The 20,916-nt window shown below is 43.4% G+C and overlaps 1 protein-coding gene across 1 annotated transcript in view; it reads left to right on the forward strand.

The window, feature by feature from the left end:
* The first annotated feature begins 651 nt into the window (after window positions 1-651).
* TRHDE (thyrotropin releasing hormone degrading enzyme) overlaps window positions 652-20,916 on the forward strand; it is a 211,988-nt gene continuing 191,723 nt past the window's right edge. The window contains exons 1-2 of the mRNA XM_059817016.1: window positions 652-1,472; window positions 7,171-7,444. Coding sequence (XP_059672999.1) covers window positions 652-1,472; window positions 7,171-7,444 — 1,095 coding nt within the window. The remainder of the gene's footprint in view (window positions 1,473-7,170; window positions 7,445-20,916) is intronic.

A 20,916-nucleotide genomic window follows, 5' to 3' on the forward strand; every position in this document is an offset into this window, starting at 1 on the left:
AGCGCTCTGTACCTGCAGGAGACAGAAAAGACGAAGTAAGAGAGGAGCCGCGAGGAGGGGCTCTCCGGAGCCGGCCCCGCCAGGAGGAGAAGGACAAGGACGGGCCCGGCGCCGCTGCCCGGTGCCGCCGTCCACGCCGCCGGGCGAGCCCCGCGGGGGCGGCCCGACCTGCGCGGCGGCGCGGGGCGCGCATGGCTCGGGCGCGGCCGGGGCCCGGCGCGGAGCCCGACCCCGGCCCCAGCGGCTCGGGGCGCGCGGGGAGGAGAGCTCCCCGCAGGCGGTGGCGCTAGCGGGGGGGCCGGGGCGGCAGAGCCCTCCCCCTTGGCGCCGAGGTGCGCTCGGCGGCATGTGCTGAACTGCCCCGCAGAAGCCGCACAAGTTGCCTACGCGGCGCGACCCCGGCGGCCGGACGGCGGGGAGCGCCCGCCGTCGACGGCTCCTGCCCGACCCCGTCCCGTCCCCTCGCCCGGGGGCCGCTCCCCGGCGGGGCTGCCGGCAGCCAGGGTGATGCGGCTCGTCAGGAAGTGAGAGGCGGCGCGGCAGAGCGTCCCCCCCCCGGGCCGAGGGCCCCCCTGCCTCGGAGCCTCCCATGCCTTCGGGGCCCCCTCGGGGGGCGGCGGCCCCGCGGGAGGCGGGGGCGGCGCTGCCGTGATGGCCCTGGAAGAGAAGCGGGAGAAGCGGCCGCCCGTCACCCCCATGATGATCGAAGAGGAGGCCGCCCTGCGGAACGGCAGCCGGGGGCTGTCGCCGGGCCCCTGGGCCGAGGCGGCGGGGCCGAGACCCCGCACCACGGAGCGGCACATCGCCGTGCACAAGCGCCTGGTACTGGGCTTCGCCGTCTCCATCCTGGCGCTGCTGGCGGTGACCATGATCGCCGTGCTGCTCAGCGTCCGCTTCGAGGAGTGCGGCGCCGCCGCCGACGGCCCGCCGCGGGCCGGCGGCAACGGGAGCCTCTCGGGGGCGGCCCGGCAGCCCCCCGGTGCGGGGCAGCCCCCCGGCCGGCCGGAGGAGGAGGCGGCGCGGGGCGGGGAGGCGGCGGTGGAGGAAAAGGAGGAGGAGGAGGAGGAAGAGTGGCAGCGGCGGCGCGAGCTGCCGCCCTGGGCCCGGCCGCGGCTGCCGCGGCACCTGCGGCCGCTGCACTACAACCTGATGCTGAGCGCCTTCATGGAGAACTTCACCTTCAGCGGGGAGGTGAACGTGCAGCTGGAGGTGCGCAACGCCAGCCGCTACATCGTGCTGCACGCCCACCGCATGCACATCGAGGCGGTCCGCGTGGCCGAGGACAGGCTGGCGGGCGGCGTGCGGGTGGCCCGCTCCTTCCTCTACCCCGAGACCCAGGTCTTCGTCGTCGTCCTGAACCGCAGCCTGGAGGTGCAGAAAAGTTACAACCTCAAGATCATCTACAACGCCCTCATCGAGAACGAGCTGCTGGGCTTCTTCCGCAGCTCCTACGTCCTCCACGGCGAGAGAAGGTAGCGGAGCGGCCGCGTCGCCTCAACTCAACTCGGGCCGAAGTTGGCGGCCGCCGCCCCTCCGCGCCAGCCGGCGCCGAACTTCGGGCGGGGCGGCGCTAGGACCCGGCGGGCCGCGGCGCCGCTAGGCGGGTGAGGCCGCGGTCGCCGCGCCGCCCGGCACCGGCGGTTCCGGGGCGCGCTGAGGGCGCGGGGCCCGGCCGGCTGTCGGGGGAGGGGGCTGTGGGGTGGGGAGCGGCGCGCGGGCGGGGCGGCCCCCCGCCCAACGGCCGCCAGGGCGGCGGGACGCCCGGCAGGTCGGTGAGCGCGGGCCGGGCCTCGCCTCCAGCAGCCGCCTGTCTCGCCGGGGTCCCCTCCGCCGTCCGACCGCTCCTGAGGGCTGGTGCTGGGGAGGCGGAGCTGCGGAGGCACTGGGCGGCTACGAGCCCCTCCCTGCTCCGCCCCACCGGCCGGGGTCGGGAGAGCGGCTGGAGGGTGGCAGAAGCTGAGGGGGTGTGTGGGAGCGAGCGGGGCGCGGGGGCAGGTCGGGCGCGGGGCAGGCCTGGGGGGCGGCTTGGGGCTGGGGCCGTGCGGGGGACCGGGCCGGGCCGGGCCGGGCCGTGGAGGGGTTAGCCGGGGCCGCCGCCAGGTGAGCGGAGGGCTCAGCCTCCGGCGAAGCGCGCCCCCCGCCTCGGGTGGGAAGGCTGCGGGCTCTGGCCGCCCGTCAGGAGATGCCCCTGTGCGGCTTGGAAACGGACGGGCGGTAAAGAGTGAACTTGCAAGGGTGGCAGGACTAAAACATACCGCCCGCTGTGTCCCTGTCGGGGCAATCCCGGAACGGAGACTCCGTGTCTGTGTCCAGCTGCTGTGTGTCCTCGTGTGACAGGGCCTCGCCAGGTCACGAACAGCAGCGTGTAGGGGAGCGGAGCTTCTCTGCTGTTTTGTTTCCATTTCATTATTGGAAGAAAAAGGCGGGATGTGATTTCACATAACGTTGAATACATTTATGCCACCTGCTGCAACTGAATCGCTGCAGATTTACACCCTGTGACATGGCAAACCTGGTCAGCTTTCAAGGTCTTCATGCAGAACAAGATTCGATCTTGTTCTGTATTTACTCTTGTTATTGTAGTCCTTAGGTCCCTATTGAGGCCCTTGTTATGGTAGGCAGGGTCACGATGGAGGCCCCCGTTCAGGCAGTTACAGAGGTGCTTTTTTTTTTAGGTGGTTTTCTCTTCTAACTACAATCAGGCTTTGTAATAGAAAAGAAAGATGGGATGGGCTTCCTGATAATTCTGGCAGGGTTTATCATTTTAGAATTAGTTGCTTTTTAAGCTGTCCTATCTTGAAACATCCGTGCAGTGACAGGTTCTCTTTTCCTGAATCTTACTGTTTTATGCTGTGAAGTGAAGAGTTTATAGTTGGAAGAATTGAGCAAAAAAAGTAAGTCGGACACAGAGAGAGTGCTCGCCAACTCAGTTAAATCAACAGCCCTTGTATTAAAACATATTTTCGTTACTATGATTACTGACAATTTTAAACAGCCCGATGTTAGAACCGCAAGCACGATTGAAATTAAGTTTGTGTGATTTGTCATCGCAGTGGAATAAAACGGAAATTTGGAAAAGTATGGTTGCAGGAAAAGATGCGGATAAAATGCCATTCATCACTGAGGAGTGAATGACTGGGGTAATCGGGAGTTTATGCAGACCTGTATGGAAATGGGCAAATTGGAAGACAAAATACTGCTGGCAGCAGGGGGTATAATTCACCTTACAAACCCAAGAAATTATTTAAGCATTTATTATTATTGTGTATTTAGACTTTGTATAGGAATAATTGAACTGTCAAATAGGTGTTGCAGTGACATTTCTCCAAAGTTACTTTATTACACTTCAGTACTGATGCCCCAGTTATGATTTTAACAATAAAAAAAGGCCTGTTTACTTTTTGAATCATCAAGCTAGCTTAAGAACTGGAGTGAAAGGCAATGGTAAAATGTGTTTCCCAGTACTCTTTGTGTAACTTTTCAGATACAAGTTCCTTTGTTTTTAATACACTTGAATATAGTCATATTGGGTGAGATCCTTACCTTGTGTAAGGTAGCATTGTTATACTGAAATCAGTGGCATTTTTTCTTTATACCAGCTCATTTATATCTCTTTCAGTAAAAAGCTGTTTTTAAAACTGTAATTAGTGTGTGGTTATAGTTTCAGGTGTTTAATAGAAGGACTGTTTCTCCTTTTCAACTGCCACAGACTTAACGACTCACTGTAGTATGAAGTAAATAATACACATTTTAGACCAGGGAGCTTCTTTGTTCAGAGTGTGCTTTTGCAGTGTAGCAGTTTGCATTTTGATTAATAACCTATTTTTAATGTAATACATGTAACCATTTCTGGTCCTTAAACATGGATGGCTTCTACTATGATAGGTAGATAGGCTTCTCTCATGCTCTGAGAGACCTTGATGTTCCAGCAGGACTTCAGCTTTTTGACATCTTTATATTCGATTAAAATACAGCAACATTGTTGGAGTAGCGGTTGCTATAAAAGGGTCTAAACCATGATTTTTCACTTTTGTTGTACATGAGGAGTGAATAACTCTGGCTAACTGTGAGGCTTCACAAACATAGTAATGCCTTCACTTTATATTTTCTTCTTCATAAAGTTAGTTCATTTTCTGTGGTCTTCACAGGTGGAAGTCATAAATCAGCCTGAAATGTTGATAGCCACATAAAAGTATTTATTTTCTTACTGAAATCTTTGCTACTTTAATTGAAATGTGAAATGCAAGTGGTATGCTACAAATTTACTTTGCATTATGTGCCAGAATTTACTGGCAGTAATCAACAGACATTTAATACAGAGCTACTGTAGAGTACCATAAGAATATGCACACATAATTTAAATGAACAACAAACTTTGGCATAAATGAAAAGGAAAAAAAACTTTCCTACATCACTCAGACAAAACAAGCAGACATATTCTTTCATTTTATAACAACTAAGATGTCAGCACAGATAGGTTGTTGAGGAAAAACATGTCTTCCTTTAATAGATGAGGTGGAATTAAAACTCCTGCAAATTACTGCCCTGGGTATGCTCAGAAGACAGGCTGCAAAGCTGTCATTCCCAGAAGTACAACTTTTTATGGTGATATTTTGGGGAATTGGAGATAAAAATGTCAGTGCCCAGAGAGGTGTGGAGAGAGATGGATGAAATACTCAGCCTGGTCTTCACTTTTGGTGCTATAGAAGTTTTGCTTGTTTTTTCCTCCTAACACAGAGAGAAATAGATAAACTCAGACTATGTTTTTGTTCGGTGGTGGGTTTTTTTTTAAAATGTGTAAGGGCTTAGTCTTTGGGAAGCATTTTTTAACTTTTTGTTTGTTTTGCTTTATGGCACAACAAGCAAATCGATGTTTGATAGTGATGCACATGTTATAAATATCACTGTTATTGATAGTTGATGTATTTTTAGTATGAAATATTGACTGCCCAGTGTTTGTGCAGTTATGTGCATGCGGGTATATCTATCTATCTGTGAAAGTACAAAAGATGCAGAGTTTACCAGGTTTTATTAGTCTGGTGAAGAACTTGTTTCAATGGCCTAACACGTAACAAATATTAAAGAGTACTGATAGGATCTCCAAGAAGTGTGAGGGGGGAAAAAGCTTCTTTGTTTAGAGAGTGTCAGAATATATACAGTAATCCCCAAGTATGCATTTACATGTGTGTCTGAGCTCATTAAAATTGTTAATTGCAGAGGGAAGTTCATAATTCTTGCTTTATTAATAACAGGCCAGTACAGTTTTCCATGCTCACTTGAAGCTTCTGTTGATGTCTGTAGCTGTTTAGAGTGTGCCTAGAATGCAGAATCAGGTCCACTTGAAATACTTTGCATATAAATTAAGTTGCTTTGCTTCATTTAATTGGCTGATTTGGCTTTGTTGCACTAGTGCAAATCCACTGATAATATGGGGTTTTGTTGGATTGACACTGGAATACCTGGCACCAACTTTTTACCTTACATTTTGCAACTTTATGCAGAATTATGATTTTAGTTATCCATGTTTTATAAAGAAACAAGAAAAATGCGATATGATGCATTCCTTCAATAATTACTAGCTAAATAAGGCTTTTTATTTTAGAAAAAAGACCAATGGTAACTGCTTCAGTGGTGGAAAAAATTTTCAAGTTTTAAAAAAATTAGCCTTATTTGAAAGAGGCGATAATTTCACCGGAAAACATATATCTAGTTCTCTCAGGCATGGATGCACTATAGCAAGATAAAATTGTAACATTTGCGGAAGTTTATTTCTTCATTGTTTTTTACAAAATAATGCTCCAAAATATGTGTAAAACCCAGAAGTTTTAGAAGAAGTTAATTAGATGCTTTATTTACCTTATGGGCTACCTATTTTTTTCCTCCCTCAGCATTAGAGAGTATCATATTGCAGAATAATGCTTATGGACTGATAATAGGTACTACTATTTTCATTATATCAAATCTATCCACCCATCCTCTTCCGTCAGAGGAATAACAGATGATTAGTCAGCCTCTAAAATTCTGATAAATGTTTACCTGGTATCTAAAATTGCATGGTTATTTGTACTAATGGAACCTTGGAAAGTGAGACATGAATCAATACCACTCAAAAAGCCTACATATGTGCTACCTTTACAGTTACGTAGTTGGCTTATAGTAATTTTCTCATCCTGCATGCCTCCAGAAGACACTCTTATTGAATCCCATAATTCAACCTTTTAGGTGTAGCTTCTTGTTTCTGCAAAGAGATCATTGCACGTGGGTTTTCTCCAAATGTGTAAATATAAGTATCTACCCAGAAAGGTTCCTATTCTCTATCTGGATTAAAATCTCTTTAGTTCCAGAGAAAACAGTTACAGATTTTATTGTCAAACTAAAGCCTTCCCATTCTCTACAGTGGCATAATAAATGTCTTTTCCTCCTTCACAGATCTTTTCATAATTTGACCCATTAACTTAGAACATCGATTTGTTCCTGTAGAATACACCAGAAAAGAAAAGCACATGTAGAAGAGCAGTGAACTACTCTCTGCTTGTTTAACCGTTTCCTTATATTTGTAATTTTGCAAAGCTGACAGAATGGTTTTTTGGACTTGCACAGTCACAGCAGTGCTGTATAGTAGTGTGTCTCAGACTTACATGCAACTGGTTGAGAAGTAATCAGCAGTGGAAAACAATGACCCTCTTGAGTGCACTATGTGACCGTAAGTTCTCATGCCCAAAGAAAGGCAAAGCGCCCTGTTGGTGTCTCAGGGCAAAGTGAGCTCCCTGAAGGCTGTTAAATCCTGGTTTGAACTGAGGACTGTGCTTACTTGTTTTACATCATATAACCAATATTGGCTAACTTTTTTTTTACATATTGATGAACAAAACTGTTGCTAGAACCTGAAGTTTGGTATGAGGCCAGGGATTATTTATTTAACAACAGTGTGGTGTCTGCAAATTTGTAGGAAATTTGTAGACCATTGCTTTCTATCACTTGCATTGCAGTACAGGTAATAAGAAATTGATAAAGCAGTGTTCAAACACTGTATACTTTGTACAGTTTTGGTCGTCGCCCCCCCCCCCCTTAAACCACAATAGTCAAGCAATGTCTTATTTGGTATGTCCATGAATCTAGTGCTGTGCACAGTTAGTAATTGCTTTGTTTTTTTGTTTGCTTCTTTTCTAGGTTTCTTAGTGTTACACAGTTTTCTCCTACTCATGCGAGAAAAGCCTTTCCTTGCTTTGATGAGCCCATCTACAAAGCCACTTTCAAAATCAGCATCAGGCATCAAGCAACTTACTTATCTTTGTCGAACATGCCAGTTGAAACTTCTGTTTTTGAAGAAGATGGATGGGTCACAGATCACTTTTCACAGACCCCTCTCATGTCCACATATTACCTAGCTTGGGCAGTGTGCAATTTTACATACCGGGAAACAGTCACCAAGAGTGGAGTAGTTGTAAGTATTTCTAATGTTGTATCAAATACATGTCGTTATTTTGAAAACCCTCATGTTTTGTAAGGGACCATAACATCAAGTACTTAAAGAATTTTCTTGATTAGTGCTCCTAAAATTTGCCAGGTTATTTAATGATAGCGTGTATTGTTTGGGACCTTTCCTGAAGGTTTGTCTAACATTTTTTGTTTGTCTGATGCTTTTTGTAACTGGTTAGCTTGGTAGGTGTGGTTGTCTGATGAAATTTCAAGCTTTTAAATATGGCATTTCACTTCACTTCGATTTTCTTGGGAAGTTTTCTCTTGTTTTTCTTGTAGTGTTTTCAATACCAGTGCTTGTGGGACTATTTATTAAAAGAAAGTAGTAATACTGGCAGGGTTTCCAGTCTCCTTCCTTCAGTACTGACATGTCCCTTGGTGTGCTGTGTGCTAGCTCAGGAGGCCAATAAAGTAATTTCTATCTTGGAGCTCTTGCTCAGCAGCAGGACTTTACAACCTATCAGCTTCCTGTGGAGGTCCAGGTTGATGGAAGTACTAACTTTCTGAAGCTGCTGTTTCCAAATATGGCACGATTCCAGGAGTTATGCCATGGAAAAAAAAGGGAGAAAATCCTTTATTTATGTCAGTTTTGGTTTTGTTTACAAATATGAAGCTTAGAACTGTATAACAAGCCAAAACATAGATGAGAAACGCTGTCAGCTTAATAGAATATTTCACAGCGCTGTCATCTTGAGTTTTCAGGTGAATATACAGAGAAACCCTTCCTTCTTAGTTACTGTGAATAACAAAACAGAGCTAGCTCTGGAAGCAGAGGGCTAGGCGGCAGTTTAAGCTGTGTGCCTGAGCAAAGGGGGTGTTTACCTTATACTTCTGCAAATGCTCTATGACTTTGTGCTGTAGCCTGGGGACATGAGGAAGGACTGCAGGCCTCCCTTCCATGGCTGATCAGGTCAGGAAAGGTCTCCATAACCACTTTTAGCTAGCCTAAGCACTGAGCTGTTGTGGAGGGAGCTGATCGCACCTTCTCTTTGCCTTCCTTGTGCCAGCCTTCAGCTCTGTATAGCCGTATGATGTGGCTGAAAACTGACCTGAAAAAATAAATTAAAATTTTCAAAGTTTTCAACCAAATCAGTTCTCTGATCCAGTTTTTTGTGTGACTGCCAGAGCCCTAGTACAGATTCAAGGCTGCGCTGATGGAAGGTGGACCCAGGACAACCCTCTGCATTGGTATCCCTCATTTAGGCCATACTGAAGTGATCAGGAAATAAGTCTTGTTTTTGTCACTGTAACAGCTGGGTAGGACACTGGGGGCCTTTCACTGCTTTACAGCCCTTTCATACCATGGCCAGCAGACTATGACACTACCCTCTGGCCCTGTGAAAGGGGAGGAGGAAGTGGTTCTCTGAGGTGCTTTAATCTATGAGTGTAAGGATGTGGGAACTGCTGAGGCCATGCTTACAGTCCCAGTGGTTAGCTGCAATGGCTGAAAGCCTTTGGGTTTGTGGGTTTTTTTTTGTGTGGTCTCTTTTTTTGTCTAGGTTGTTTCTCTGTCAGTTCAGTGAATTGAGTTAATTTTGAAAAGGACCTCACAAGTCCCAAGGCAAAGAAATAGCGAGGGAGAAGTGGGAAGAGAGTTAATTATCTGTACAAGAGGGATTGCCCTTGGGACAAGGAATTGGTTGCCTCTGGCTGTTATAATAGTCATAGAATCATAGAATGGTTTAGGTTGGAGGGGACCTTAAAGATCATCTAGTTCCAACGCTGCTGCCATGGGCAGGGACACCTTCCACTAGACCAGGTTGCTCAAAGCCCCGTCCGTCCAACCTGGCCTTGAACACTTCCAGGGTTGAGGCATCCACAACTTCTCTGGGCAACCTGTTCCAGTGCCTCACCACCCTCATGGTGAAGAATTTCTTCCTAATATCTAATCTAAATCTACCCTCTTTCAGTTTAAAACTGTTACCTCATCCTATCACTACTCTCCCTGATAAAGAGGAGGTGTTTACTGGCCTAGTCGAACAGGGTGGGATATCAGGCCATTTCTTACTCTCTATCAACCAGTACCAAAACAGACTTCTATCCACGAAGGAGTTGATGATTTTCATTGTAATGTAGTCCACCTGCTGAAGGATTTAGTCTTAAGCTAAGAATGGCCTGGTATTTTTCAGCTTTAGAAAACACTGGTTGGTTGAGGTTCTCCTTTAATAAGGTGGAAGTTCTTGGTGTATACTCCAGTAGGTAGGTCTTGTGTTCCTTGTGCTCTAATACAGTGTAATGCTTGCAAGTTTGTCCTACATAATACTAGCCTGTTACCCCACTTTGAAATGTCCTAGACTCATCTGAGAAACAGCTGCAAGCAGTTCAGCTTCCAACACTGGCATAAGCAAATGCATGAAACGTGGGGGATGGACCTCGGGACCATCAGTTTGAAAGATATGACCGACATCCTTTTTGACACATTTTCTTGTAGTGTTATTCAGAGCTTGTATCCTGCAGACTTTTGCTGCTTGAGTATGTTTGATACATTGAAGACAGAGGCACACTCATGTCTTATAGACAATAATTGATGACTTCCTGCTGTTCTCATATTTGGCAAAACTGTTCTCAAAACTTTAGGTTTAACAGGAATCCAGAGAGAACATCCAAGTATTAATTTGTTAGGAATTTGTGGCTACTAGGGCCTGATAGTTATGCTTGAGTCTGTTGGCTCAGTGCATATAGGATATACAAATATATGCTCCACCAGCTTGACAGTACCATTGTACAGGACTTTGCCAACAATTATGCAAATCGGTGGATAATCTTCGCAAAGACTTGAAGACCAAAAGCCTATATAGGTTGAGATAGTATCTTATCCAATAAAATTGTTCGGTTAGTCTAGAGTTTTAGCTCTTGTTTTTTACAGTACCCTTATCACAGAGGTATGTTAATGCCCAGGAATACCAAGATAGTTTACATTGAGTTATTGGTTTAATATATTTTGCTATTTTTCAGTCCATTTATGATCTGATCATCTTTCATTGTTGTTCAGTTTCTTTGAAAGAGTATCTTCTAAGGTGTGAACTCAAGCAAACACTTCAGAGCTGTGTTCATTCAGATGAATTGCTGAGGTAATCTATCTTTTTAGTCTTTCGTATTGCAATACCAGGAGTTCATGGACACTACTGGGTGAATTTGAAATTACCTGAAACTGGGCACATGGAATTCTAAACTTCTTGGTTTCCTCTGAAGCCCCTTTTTCAGTAAAATTTAGTGCTCCCATATCCATGGCAATGAATGTAAACGTGTGATAAAAGTAAGTTTGCTTCTAAAAATGAATGAATGAATGTTCAGGAAAATTAACTGAACCCCCATGTTGAAGCATTTGCATGGGCAATTTCTTGCATTAGGGAATCTTATTTCAATTAATGCAATGTATATTGTATTTATTTTGTAGACATATAGTAGACGCCTAAAAGACTTCAGCTTGCATGTACTTTTGCTTGTGTTTTGGCACTTTCTTGAACCTGGTTTTGGTTCACAAAGCAATTTTTTGTGTGTGTGTGGGCTAAGGGGTAGGGAAGTGTCCTTTCAAATTTTGACAGCTTGCTAATGATTAAAATCTCACCTCTCTTCCAGCTGATCAGTCTTACTAAACTGGTGTGGTCAAGGGTGGATAAACTCCCTGAGGAATAAAAGAAACAGTGAGATTAAATGCAGGTTTGTTCCTCAAAAATGGTTAAATGTTAGCTGTTCAGTTTTTCTCAAAGAATGACATATGTTAAAATTAATTTTGAGTTCAAAGCATGAGATTCAAATACAAATCAAGTTATAAATAGAAACTGACTTTTGGAAAGCTTAGGTAGCCAATCAAAATAGTAATTTTGATATGTCCTGTATAGTTCTTGCAGACATTAAGATGTTCTATATTTCATACACTAAAATTAATTTGGAAAGGGGAATTAAGACAAGCAGTGCTTTTCCAGGAGCATAGATCAGTGGATGTGAATCATTAGCATAACTCTTCTGCCCATATGGGTCTGACCAGAATCCCTTCCAGAGTGAGTAATTTAAAAGCAGAGTTGACTTCTTATATGCATTACAGACGTTGTTCAGATTCATCTGGGATTACAGGAAATCACTGCAACTGCCTTTGCCTTTGAGCAGGGGCTTGATTCCTGTGGAAAGGACCGTGGTGCAGTCATCTATGCTGCTGCGGATTAGGGAGCAGTATAGTTCTACCAGGGTGCTGCCTGAGGAAATGCTGTATTGAGGGAGGAGGGATGCCATTACAAGCAGCCTTAGCTGATCTTTGTATGGCTTTAGCAGTTGTGCCAGCTGTAGTTGGTGAAATTCATGGGATCTGTGTACTGTCATCTTTGCACAGTACAGTAGTCCAGAAAACTCCACTTACCTTCACATGCTTGCTTGCTTCTACTCCTATGTTGTGTTTCCTAATCATACCTCTTATGTATGTTCTTTGTCAGTAATTCTTGAAAGCAGAATAGTGCTGGCTGGGTTGTAATGTCTGTCACATCACCTCTGTGTCTCTCCTTCATTGTTGTCTTTATCTGTGCTTTCAATCCACCAGGCCTTTTCCTACTATTGTTACTTTATTTTTCCCCTGTCTGGATTTAGTTTTACTGTACTTCATGTTTAGCTGTACTTCTGTTCTCCAAACCCTCTGTTTCTCATTCCTTTGTCAGATGGACATGGAAACTCACCATATTCTGCATGCCTTCTCACTGTCCCATAAGTTATTTTAATTCCTTTTTTTTTTTCTTCTTATTCTCTCTCTTTTCAGTTAGTGGAAGGAGTGAGTGCTCAGGGGCAAAGCAGAGTATATCAGTGGAGATGAATGCATTGCCGGAAAGAGATTTTTCAGGGAGATTCATTGTCTACCATTCTTCTCTTTTGCGGTGGATGGGGTGTGGAGATAGGTACGGAAATAAAGTGCCAACTGACAGCTTTAAAGTGGCTCTTGTCAGGGGGATTATCTGCTAAAAAGAAAAAAAGGAAAGTGCGTGGAAAGGATTGGAATCAGGAGGAATTGTGGGTGCAGGGGTTGGAAGAGCAAGTGTAGCAGCGCCAGAGCAGATGGGAGTGAGCAGCAATGAAAGGAAGTGGCTATCTGGCTGAGTGGTGGTGAGTGGGAGGAGGAATGTCGATGGAAGACAGTGCTGAAAGAAGAATTTTGCATGGTTTCACTTTTGCTACTCCCGCTCCTATTCCAAAATAGTTGCAGCATATGTTGCAGGGCTGGCATTGTGTGGGCCTGACCACAGCTTGGTCAGCTGCGCAGGGCAGGACCTCCACTGGCTGTCTGAAATCATGCGCATTACATTTTGAAGAGACCTCTACAGCCAGGTACATCTTGCTTTTAGTTTTATTAAACATTACTGTAGAGTCATTAGTGCTGAGTAATTTGTCATGATACAGAGAAAGACCTTGAGGCTAAGAAAGATCTTATGAGAAGAGTCATACCACAATAAGGCCAACCTTTATTGCACTGCTGCTGTTTTGTTATTACTTTATCTAAGATGTAATTAGAGATCACAAGCTCCTGGTTAGTAAAAATCTTAATTCAATACCTTACAGTACAGCTAAGTCTTATCCTGGCCAATGAGGAAGAGCTGTAATAATCTGGCTAAAGGAGAATAAGATAATTACTGGTTTTATAGTGCTCTCTGGCTTGCAGAGAGCCTGCATAAATGCTCCAGCACTGAATTCTCTTAGGCTTGTGTTTGGGGGCTCACTCAGTTTGGCTTGGCATCACACAAAAAGATGGAGTAGTCTCACAAATGTGATCTGTGCAATAATAGTTGCTTGATTCTGCACAAGGGAAAAATCCTTTTTGCCCAGGAAGGGCTGGTGAACGGAGTCACAGAAGCAGACTTAGGTCAGAATCAGTGCATGTCCAACAGCTCATGTTAGTTTAGGTCCAGCACCATGGGACCATGGTTTTATACCTGTCCTTAAGACAAGGTGACTGGAGGTAGTGTAGTGGTTCTAGCCTTCCCTGAGATGCTGGAGATCTGGGCTGCGTATTCCCTCATCTGCAGTGTGGTGATCAGTCTGAGGAGACTGAAGAGCTGACTTTCATTAATAGCCTAAAAAAAAAAAAATTAGGTTGAACAACTATTCAGAATAACTTTTTCCCCAGTGGGTTCTGTCATTTGTTAGTTACTAGAAAAAAGCAAAACCATCAGTTCTTTCTGAAGTAACCCTGCACTTATTGTGCAGTTCAGCCTGTAGCTTTTAGAAAATTATTCTGTATTTGAAAAATACATTAATATGTTTATGTAATAGCAGTAATGACCTCAAGACCAGGCATTTTCTGTCAGTTAATGACTACCTGGGTTAAAGGCCTGAGGCTCTGCCTTAGGCCCTCTCTTCAGCTGCCGGCTATTAACTGCCAGCAAAGTCTGTCCATCAGTTATTATTTATTAATCAGCATTGAAGCAATTTACACCAGATAATTCTTTGTGGGTAAGCAAATTGATTACAGCAGAATGATTTAACTAACAAAAGTACAATTAGTCCTCAATTAAAATTAAGTTTTCTTCTTCTGCAACCTGAATTTAGTCCAGCTCCAGAGTTGAGCTCTACTTTCTAAGCCCATCTATACCTGAAAAGTAACTTTTGTTAGCCCGTCGCTTACCACTGGGAGGCCACACATTTATCTGATAAACAGAGAGCAGCTAATGCAGGAAGCACCAGGCATATTTCTGAAGCGTGGTATAGTGCAGACTTGTAATGTTTAATCTTTATATGTCCCGGAATGCTCCTCTGATAGTGGTACGGTGATACTCATTCATTTTTTGGTCTTTATTACAAATATCCCACTCTTGCCTTCCCTAAAATAGCTTTCATCAAACAGTTAAAAATAAAATACGTGTTACAAAGAATGTGATGGGAGATGGGCAGTTATACTGAGCTAGAAAAGCACGCACACGTTATCAACATGGATAGGTGTGTTTGTGCTTTCTTTTTCTTGTATGAAATTTTCTCTGTAGTAACAACAGAAAGGCTGGTTCTACAAATAGCTTTACCAGTTTAGTGCTTACTATTGTGAATTGTTTTAGTTAAGTGGGAAATAGTAATATTAGTAGTAATAGTTAGTAATATTAGTAGTAATATTAGTAGTAATAGTAATCCAAAGAAATCGTAGCTTTTTCAGATTCACCACATCAATATTTGTTTACCCATTCTGTTTCAGGTTTGTATATTGAAAATGACTTTTAGTTTATTAATTTTTAAATACTATAGCTACAAAATATGCTACAAACAAAAACTTACGTGATCAGCATCCATACTAAACTGAATATGCCAGGGAATCTGTTAAAAACATAAATTGCAATCTTGCAATCCATGTTATTGATTTCTGGTTGAATTTGCAAGTCGAATGCACTAGGAAAACATTGTACATGTATTGTGCTTACTCCTTTAAAAAAAATGCTCTCTGTCAGCACTTGTACTACATGCAGTATTTAAATGTGATATTTATTTTATTAACATAAACTCTCAGCTGCAGTCTGCAAATAGTATTATTGAGTTGAAAGACTTGAGTTTGGGAACATGGTTTTGTTTTGGTTTTGGCTGGGAAGATGACCTGTAAGTATCTGGTGGCAGCGGTGTACTTAACTTTGTATGTAGTAGCAAGAAGACTGTTGAAAAGCACAATTCAGTTTCTTAATTTGTGGGTAATTTGTAGGTTTATGGCTTGCCTGCAATAACAGGGAGCAGAGAGAGGGGCAGCATATGTGATTCCTGGCCTGATGGCAGTTGGAGCAGCATCCTGATTGCAATTCCGTACCTTCAAGAGCATTGCTTCATCTGGCTAATGAAGAAGAAAAAAAGGTCTGAGCCTCTCAGTACTTTCCACTCCTTCCCTGCCGTTTGCTCAGAGGAGAGTAGTGTGAAGTCCCTGCAATTCCTCCCATTTCCCACATTACAAGTAGGGGAAGGAGGGAGATGGAGGAGGAAAGACTCTATTTCCTTTTCCTTTTGTGTACTAATGAGCATATGCTTAGTAGTATCTACTGTGACAATATAACTCATAGTGAAAGCTGAACATTCAAGCTGTGCTCTGCTTTCTGTACTACATTCTTTCATGTCTCCTTATGCCTCTTACGTTCTGCTGTCATATTTGACTTCATTAACTTATTCGTTAAGGTCTCTGTCCTTGGCATCAACATTAATTCTGCTTTCTGACATCCAAAGAAGTAGCAAGAGTCTATTAACATGTTTCCGTAAGAGTCATGCTCTTGCTATAAAAGCAAAAATGAAGTGCCAAATAATCTGTAGGAGGCATCTCACCCCAGGACAACGTGAAGGTGAACACATTCCTGCACCAGTCTGAACATCTGTCAGTCAAACCAGTGTTATCCTGTATACCTACCATAGTAACTGCACTCTGTGCAGTGAAAATGGATTACTGAGGCAGGTGGCTTAGTTGACGTCTAGTTGAGTGACAGATACAGTATTTGTGAGGGAGGAGAGTGATGTGTACTTTTATTTATTTATAGACCAGTCACTCTTCCAGGGTTTAGGTAAGTTTTAATCATATTTTTCATACAGGAACAAGCAATTTAGCCTGTTTGTTCCCACTTTTTATGGCCAGCGGTGGGAAAATAACCACGCATTTCAGAGATTCGTAACTGTTGCCAGTCCAACCCCTCATTTTCAGATGGTCAAGTGTCTGTAACATTCACCTTTCAGGCTTGCCTTTACCTGAGTTTTTTTTTTTTTTTGTTGGAAAACCTGCACAAATGCCATCTTATTTTTGCCTTTGTCCCATTTATTTTTTTTTTTTTTGCTGCCTGGAGCAGAGGAGAGGCTCTATGGTGGTCTTGCCCCCGTTTGTACTAGTAGAGGACCTAGTCTGTTTGTTTGATTTTCTATGAAGGTGTCTGTCGGGTGAACAGGACTCTCTCATTCTTCTTCTAGGGTGCTTTCACACTTCAGGTGCCTCTTCTGAAGATTTTTTTTTTTAATCAGATGCCAGAATGGCACAGCTTCATAGTGTAAATGTGCTTTTCCAGGGTCCACCCTGGCACAGACTGGCTTCACAAGTCCTTCTCTGCTACTCTCCAAGGGTGTCGTTTGCATAGGGCAAACTCTGCAGCTGTGGGAGTAGCCAGGGTGACTCTCAATTGCCTTGCAGATGGTGGTTTCATTCTCGAATTTATTCCGTCTCGTAGCGGCTGCTGTGACTGCCCAACTGCTTGAGCCCGGCACATGGCCCTGTCCCATGGCAGCCCTCTTGTGCAGTGGGGTGGGGACAGGTGGTAGAGAACCAGCTGCGTTGGCCTGTTTCCACTGAACGGTGCCCCTAGGAGATCCTCCACTGCTCCTGTCTGGCAGCTTTCTGGCTGCTGTGTGCTGTTGAGACATAGCAAGAGCAGCCGGAGATGAGAACTGAGTCTGTTATCTTCTTATTTGGAACAGTGTAATTTGAAAGCAGATTATGTTTCTCTTTGAAGGGTAAATGACCTAAAGTGTGTTAAAAAAAGTTATCCCACAGTAGATTATCCTGAAAAATATTCAGCAACGCGTTTTGTTTCACAGCATGCAGAGGAGCTGTGGGGCAGAACGAGAAGACTAATACTTCATTTATTTTAAATTACTACAGTGGGGGAGGGTATAAGAAGCAAAAGGTGGTTATTAGCATTCACTGGGGATGCCACTGGGGGTACCCACACTTTCTCCCCTCTCATCCTCCCTTTCCCGAGAGCAGTGGATAGTTTGGTAGCCATAGCAGATTGGAACCTCAATTAAGAGTTCGTATCCTCAGGACAGCAAGCAGTACATTAGTTAATAAAACTAAAAGAATAACTAAAAGGGAATAAGAAGTGGAGGAGGAAGAAGGGAAATGGATTCCTATGGATTAATTTCAAAGAAAGAAGTATGCCTACCGAATTGTTCATATACCACATAGGTGTTTCTTGTACTTCTCCAGTCCTCTGGCTGATTAAATCATAGTCCATGGTTGAACAACAGTACATCATGCTGTGTTTCGTTTTACTGAAAAGTGTTACTATATGTTTAAAATTTGATAATGTTGTTTTGGAGTAAGTTCATTCACAGAATCACTAAGGTTGGAAAAGACCTGTAAGATCATCAAGTCCAACCATCAATGCAACACCACCATGCCCACTAAATCATGACCCACAATGCCCTGTCCACACGTTCCTTGAACACCTCCAGTGATGGTGACGCCACCACTTCCCTGGGCAGCCTGTTCCAGTGTTTCACCACTCTCTCAGTACAGAAATTTTTCCTAATATCCAGCCTGAACCTCCCCTGGTGCAACTTGACTTTAAATACCATGGGGAAAAAAGGGAGACTGATTTACACCTGGTGAGAAAGTTTGTTAGTTTTTTGTCTAACCTGAGTAATTCAGATAGAAGCCTAAATCTGTATGTGGGAATATCAATGAGTGATGGCATGTGATACTTCATTTAAAGTCATATGTATGAATGTATATGCATTCATAAAATGAATACTTACATTTTTGGCTACCGCTGCATCAGAGAAGACATAAGCTTTTTTTTCCCCAGACTAAAGGAATAATTCTTCTCATTTTACTGAAGTTCTGTAACTGGATTCAGGTGATGGAAAGGGAGTGATAACCAAACTTGGTTTTCTTCTCTTCATTAATCTTTGTTTTTTATTCCTTAGCAACTCCATATATTTAAAATGTGTTAAACATACGGTTCCAGAATAAGAGAACAGAGTGATCACAGGGAATATCTGATATATTTCAGTCCACGGTGCTTTTACTGTATCACCTTTCTGTGATAAGCACCAGTAGCATTCTGCCCTTATTTGGAAGCCTCCTATCATTCCATGCTCAAATTGTATTCATGCAAATATTTGTCCATCTACTTGCCCAGAGAGTATGCATCTGTGATGCATATAAAGTGTATGTTTGCCTTTGTGCTTGGATTTAAAAACTCCTGCTATTCTAGTTGCTACTGGGAAAGGAATGTATATTATTTCTTATCTATTCCCTTTGTTTATTTTGAATGAGTACATAGCAGGGTTTTCTTCTGGAACCCAAGACCTTCCTCAGTTTGAGGCTTAGTTAGGATTCTCCATGGGTCTGTGATTCTTAGTATGCTTTGTTGTGACTTGCTGTTTTACCCATGAAATGTCGAGTGGTGTTTCCTTTTTGTCTTTGATTTAAAAAAAGACCCAGAAGGTTATACTTTGCTTTCCTGGGAGCTGTTTAATGTTTATTCTTGAGCCAAGCCCATTTGGTCTGAACTGGAAATTTAGGCAGTTAATATGAGCAGTTCTAAAATTATATTGCAGTCACCCATTGATCCTGATGATCACTTTAAAAAAAGTTTTGATATGCAGAGGATTAAGAAATAGAGTAGACTCTATTGAGTTTTCTACTTAAAAATATTACATCTGTTGTGGACAAGTATAGCAATGAGTATATTAAAGTTAATAGACCCCAAGACAGTAGAAAGATGACTTCACTGGGAGCTTGGTATCTTGGTGTAGAAAAAGAAAGTTTGAAACTTTTCCTTGTGTCTCTATATCGCTTGGCTTGTGATGATCCACAGAGGACTGGTCATTCTGAGTTGCTGTGGGAAGTATTATATAAATGTCTGCCAAGTAAAGTTATATTAACTTCTGGCTACAAGAAACATGTGAGCCTTACAGAGGAGGTATTGTGCTGTCTTAGAATTAAGAACCTAGTGCGAACCTTTTCAAAACTGATGTGGAAAGCATGAGGAGGCTTGAGAAAGTGAAAGGGGATGAAGAAGGCCACCTCTCAGAAAGCTTGGGACTCCTTGCCATGAAACAACTTCGAAATGCTTAACTAGCTTGTATGTGAGAGCTGCTTGAGCAGCAGAAAAAGTTCAGTGAAAGCATAATTTAGGTATGGAAATGAAGATTTGTCATTTTTATGGTTACAATAGGGCATATTATAACATTTGTCTTTACTACAAAATACTTTGATGAGTCACACATGACTAGGAATGATTATACTACCATGAAGTATTGTGAGGATAAAAAGGATCAGTGAATCATAGTGCAGCTGGTAGTGTAGAGTTGCCTCGTTTCATAGTTCTGTTATTCAGGGTTTGATGGCTAAGAAGAAATATTCTGAGTACTGTTTTGTATGTATGGATGTGCTTTAGCAGCATTTAAAGTATTTAAATACATTTAATTATACAGTTTATTTCCTAACTGAACTCACCAGTACAATGTTACCTTGCAGTACCTACATGAGGAAGTCCAGCAAAGAACAAAACTGATTTCCCTGAAGAACGTACCTGCTCTGAAAGATGCTTCCTCTCAAATGCAGGGGAGATTTACTGATGCTGGCGTGTTTTCATGAAGTTGAACTACTGTAACAGTTGCGATAAACATTAACAAGATTAAGTGCTTTTGCATATTTATTGAGCTCTGTCACCTGAACTTGGACAAGCTCCCCCCTACGTACCAACCCATAACCACAGATTTTCATATCCTTTTCTTTCTTCTTCAGAGGCTGCTTTGTGGCATCGAGTCACTTCAGACTCGCTGCCTTTCAGGTCCAAGGACTTCTGTGTTTCTCATTCAGCAGAACAAGTTCAAATAATGTTGCTGAACCTTAGGTTGCAGTTTAGTGTTGTATGTAATGCAGTGTAGCTGAGAGCTGCTACTGAGCAGAGTTGTTTCCCCCTCCCTTGCCTGCACACTTTTGCTATATCATTTCTGTCAGATCTAGTGATCTGTTGCTAAACAGTGAGCCTGTTGACTGCAGTAGTCCAAAGGGAAACTACAGAACAAATTCAATAACCTTTTGGCCGAACCATCTCACCCAATGTGTGGATAGTCCATGGATCTAACTTGGGAGGAGGAGGAAATGTGTGACTGTTCTTTTTAGTGATATGCCATCATAGCTGTGGAGTAAGAACAATATAAAACTGTCTATGAAAGTATTTTGCCACTCTGACTCATGCAGGTGTCACTCTTTCACATACAAGCTGCTCTCATTACTCAGGTAAAGAAATTAATGCCAGGTGCTTGATACATGTGAATTACAAGTGAGACCCTTCAAAGGGCTGAGATGTTTTTACTGTTTTTCTATCTCTACCTCACCTTCCTGATTATTAAGAACCCATTATCAGTTATTTCCTGGAGTCTAGTTTTGTTGGTCACTATAGTTGGGGAAAAAACCTCTGTATTATCCGCTAGGAAGAGTCACTGTGCATGGGACTCACAGTCAGAGCTAGGTTTCAAGTCATGTGTTAGATAATAATGAAATATTTTTTTACAGTCTTTTAAAAAAACCGAACAAGCTTATTGTAAGAACAGCCACAGAGGAACATATTTTATTGTGTCCTATATGGAGATCAGTTTAGAGATGACTACCACTGGAGTATTCCTCATAGATTTCAGCTATCAGTGACCCTGACCTGGAGTTATACATGGGCCACTGGTTTAATAGCTGCCAAAGGACCTGCTCTTGGTAATTGTACATTACCTGTT

Source organism: Gavia stellata, chromosome 4, assembly GCF_030936135.1.
Source record: "Gavia stellata isolate bGavSte3 chromosome 4, bGavSte3.hap2, whole genome shotgun sequence".
NCBI classification, from domain to species: domain Eukaryota; kingdom Metazoa; phylum Chordata; class Aves; order Gaviiformes; family Gaviidae; genus Gavia; species Gavia stellata.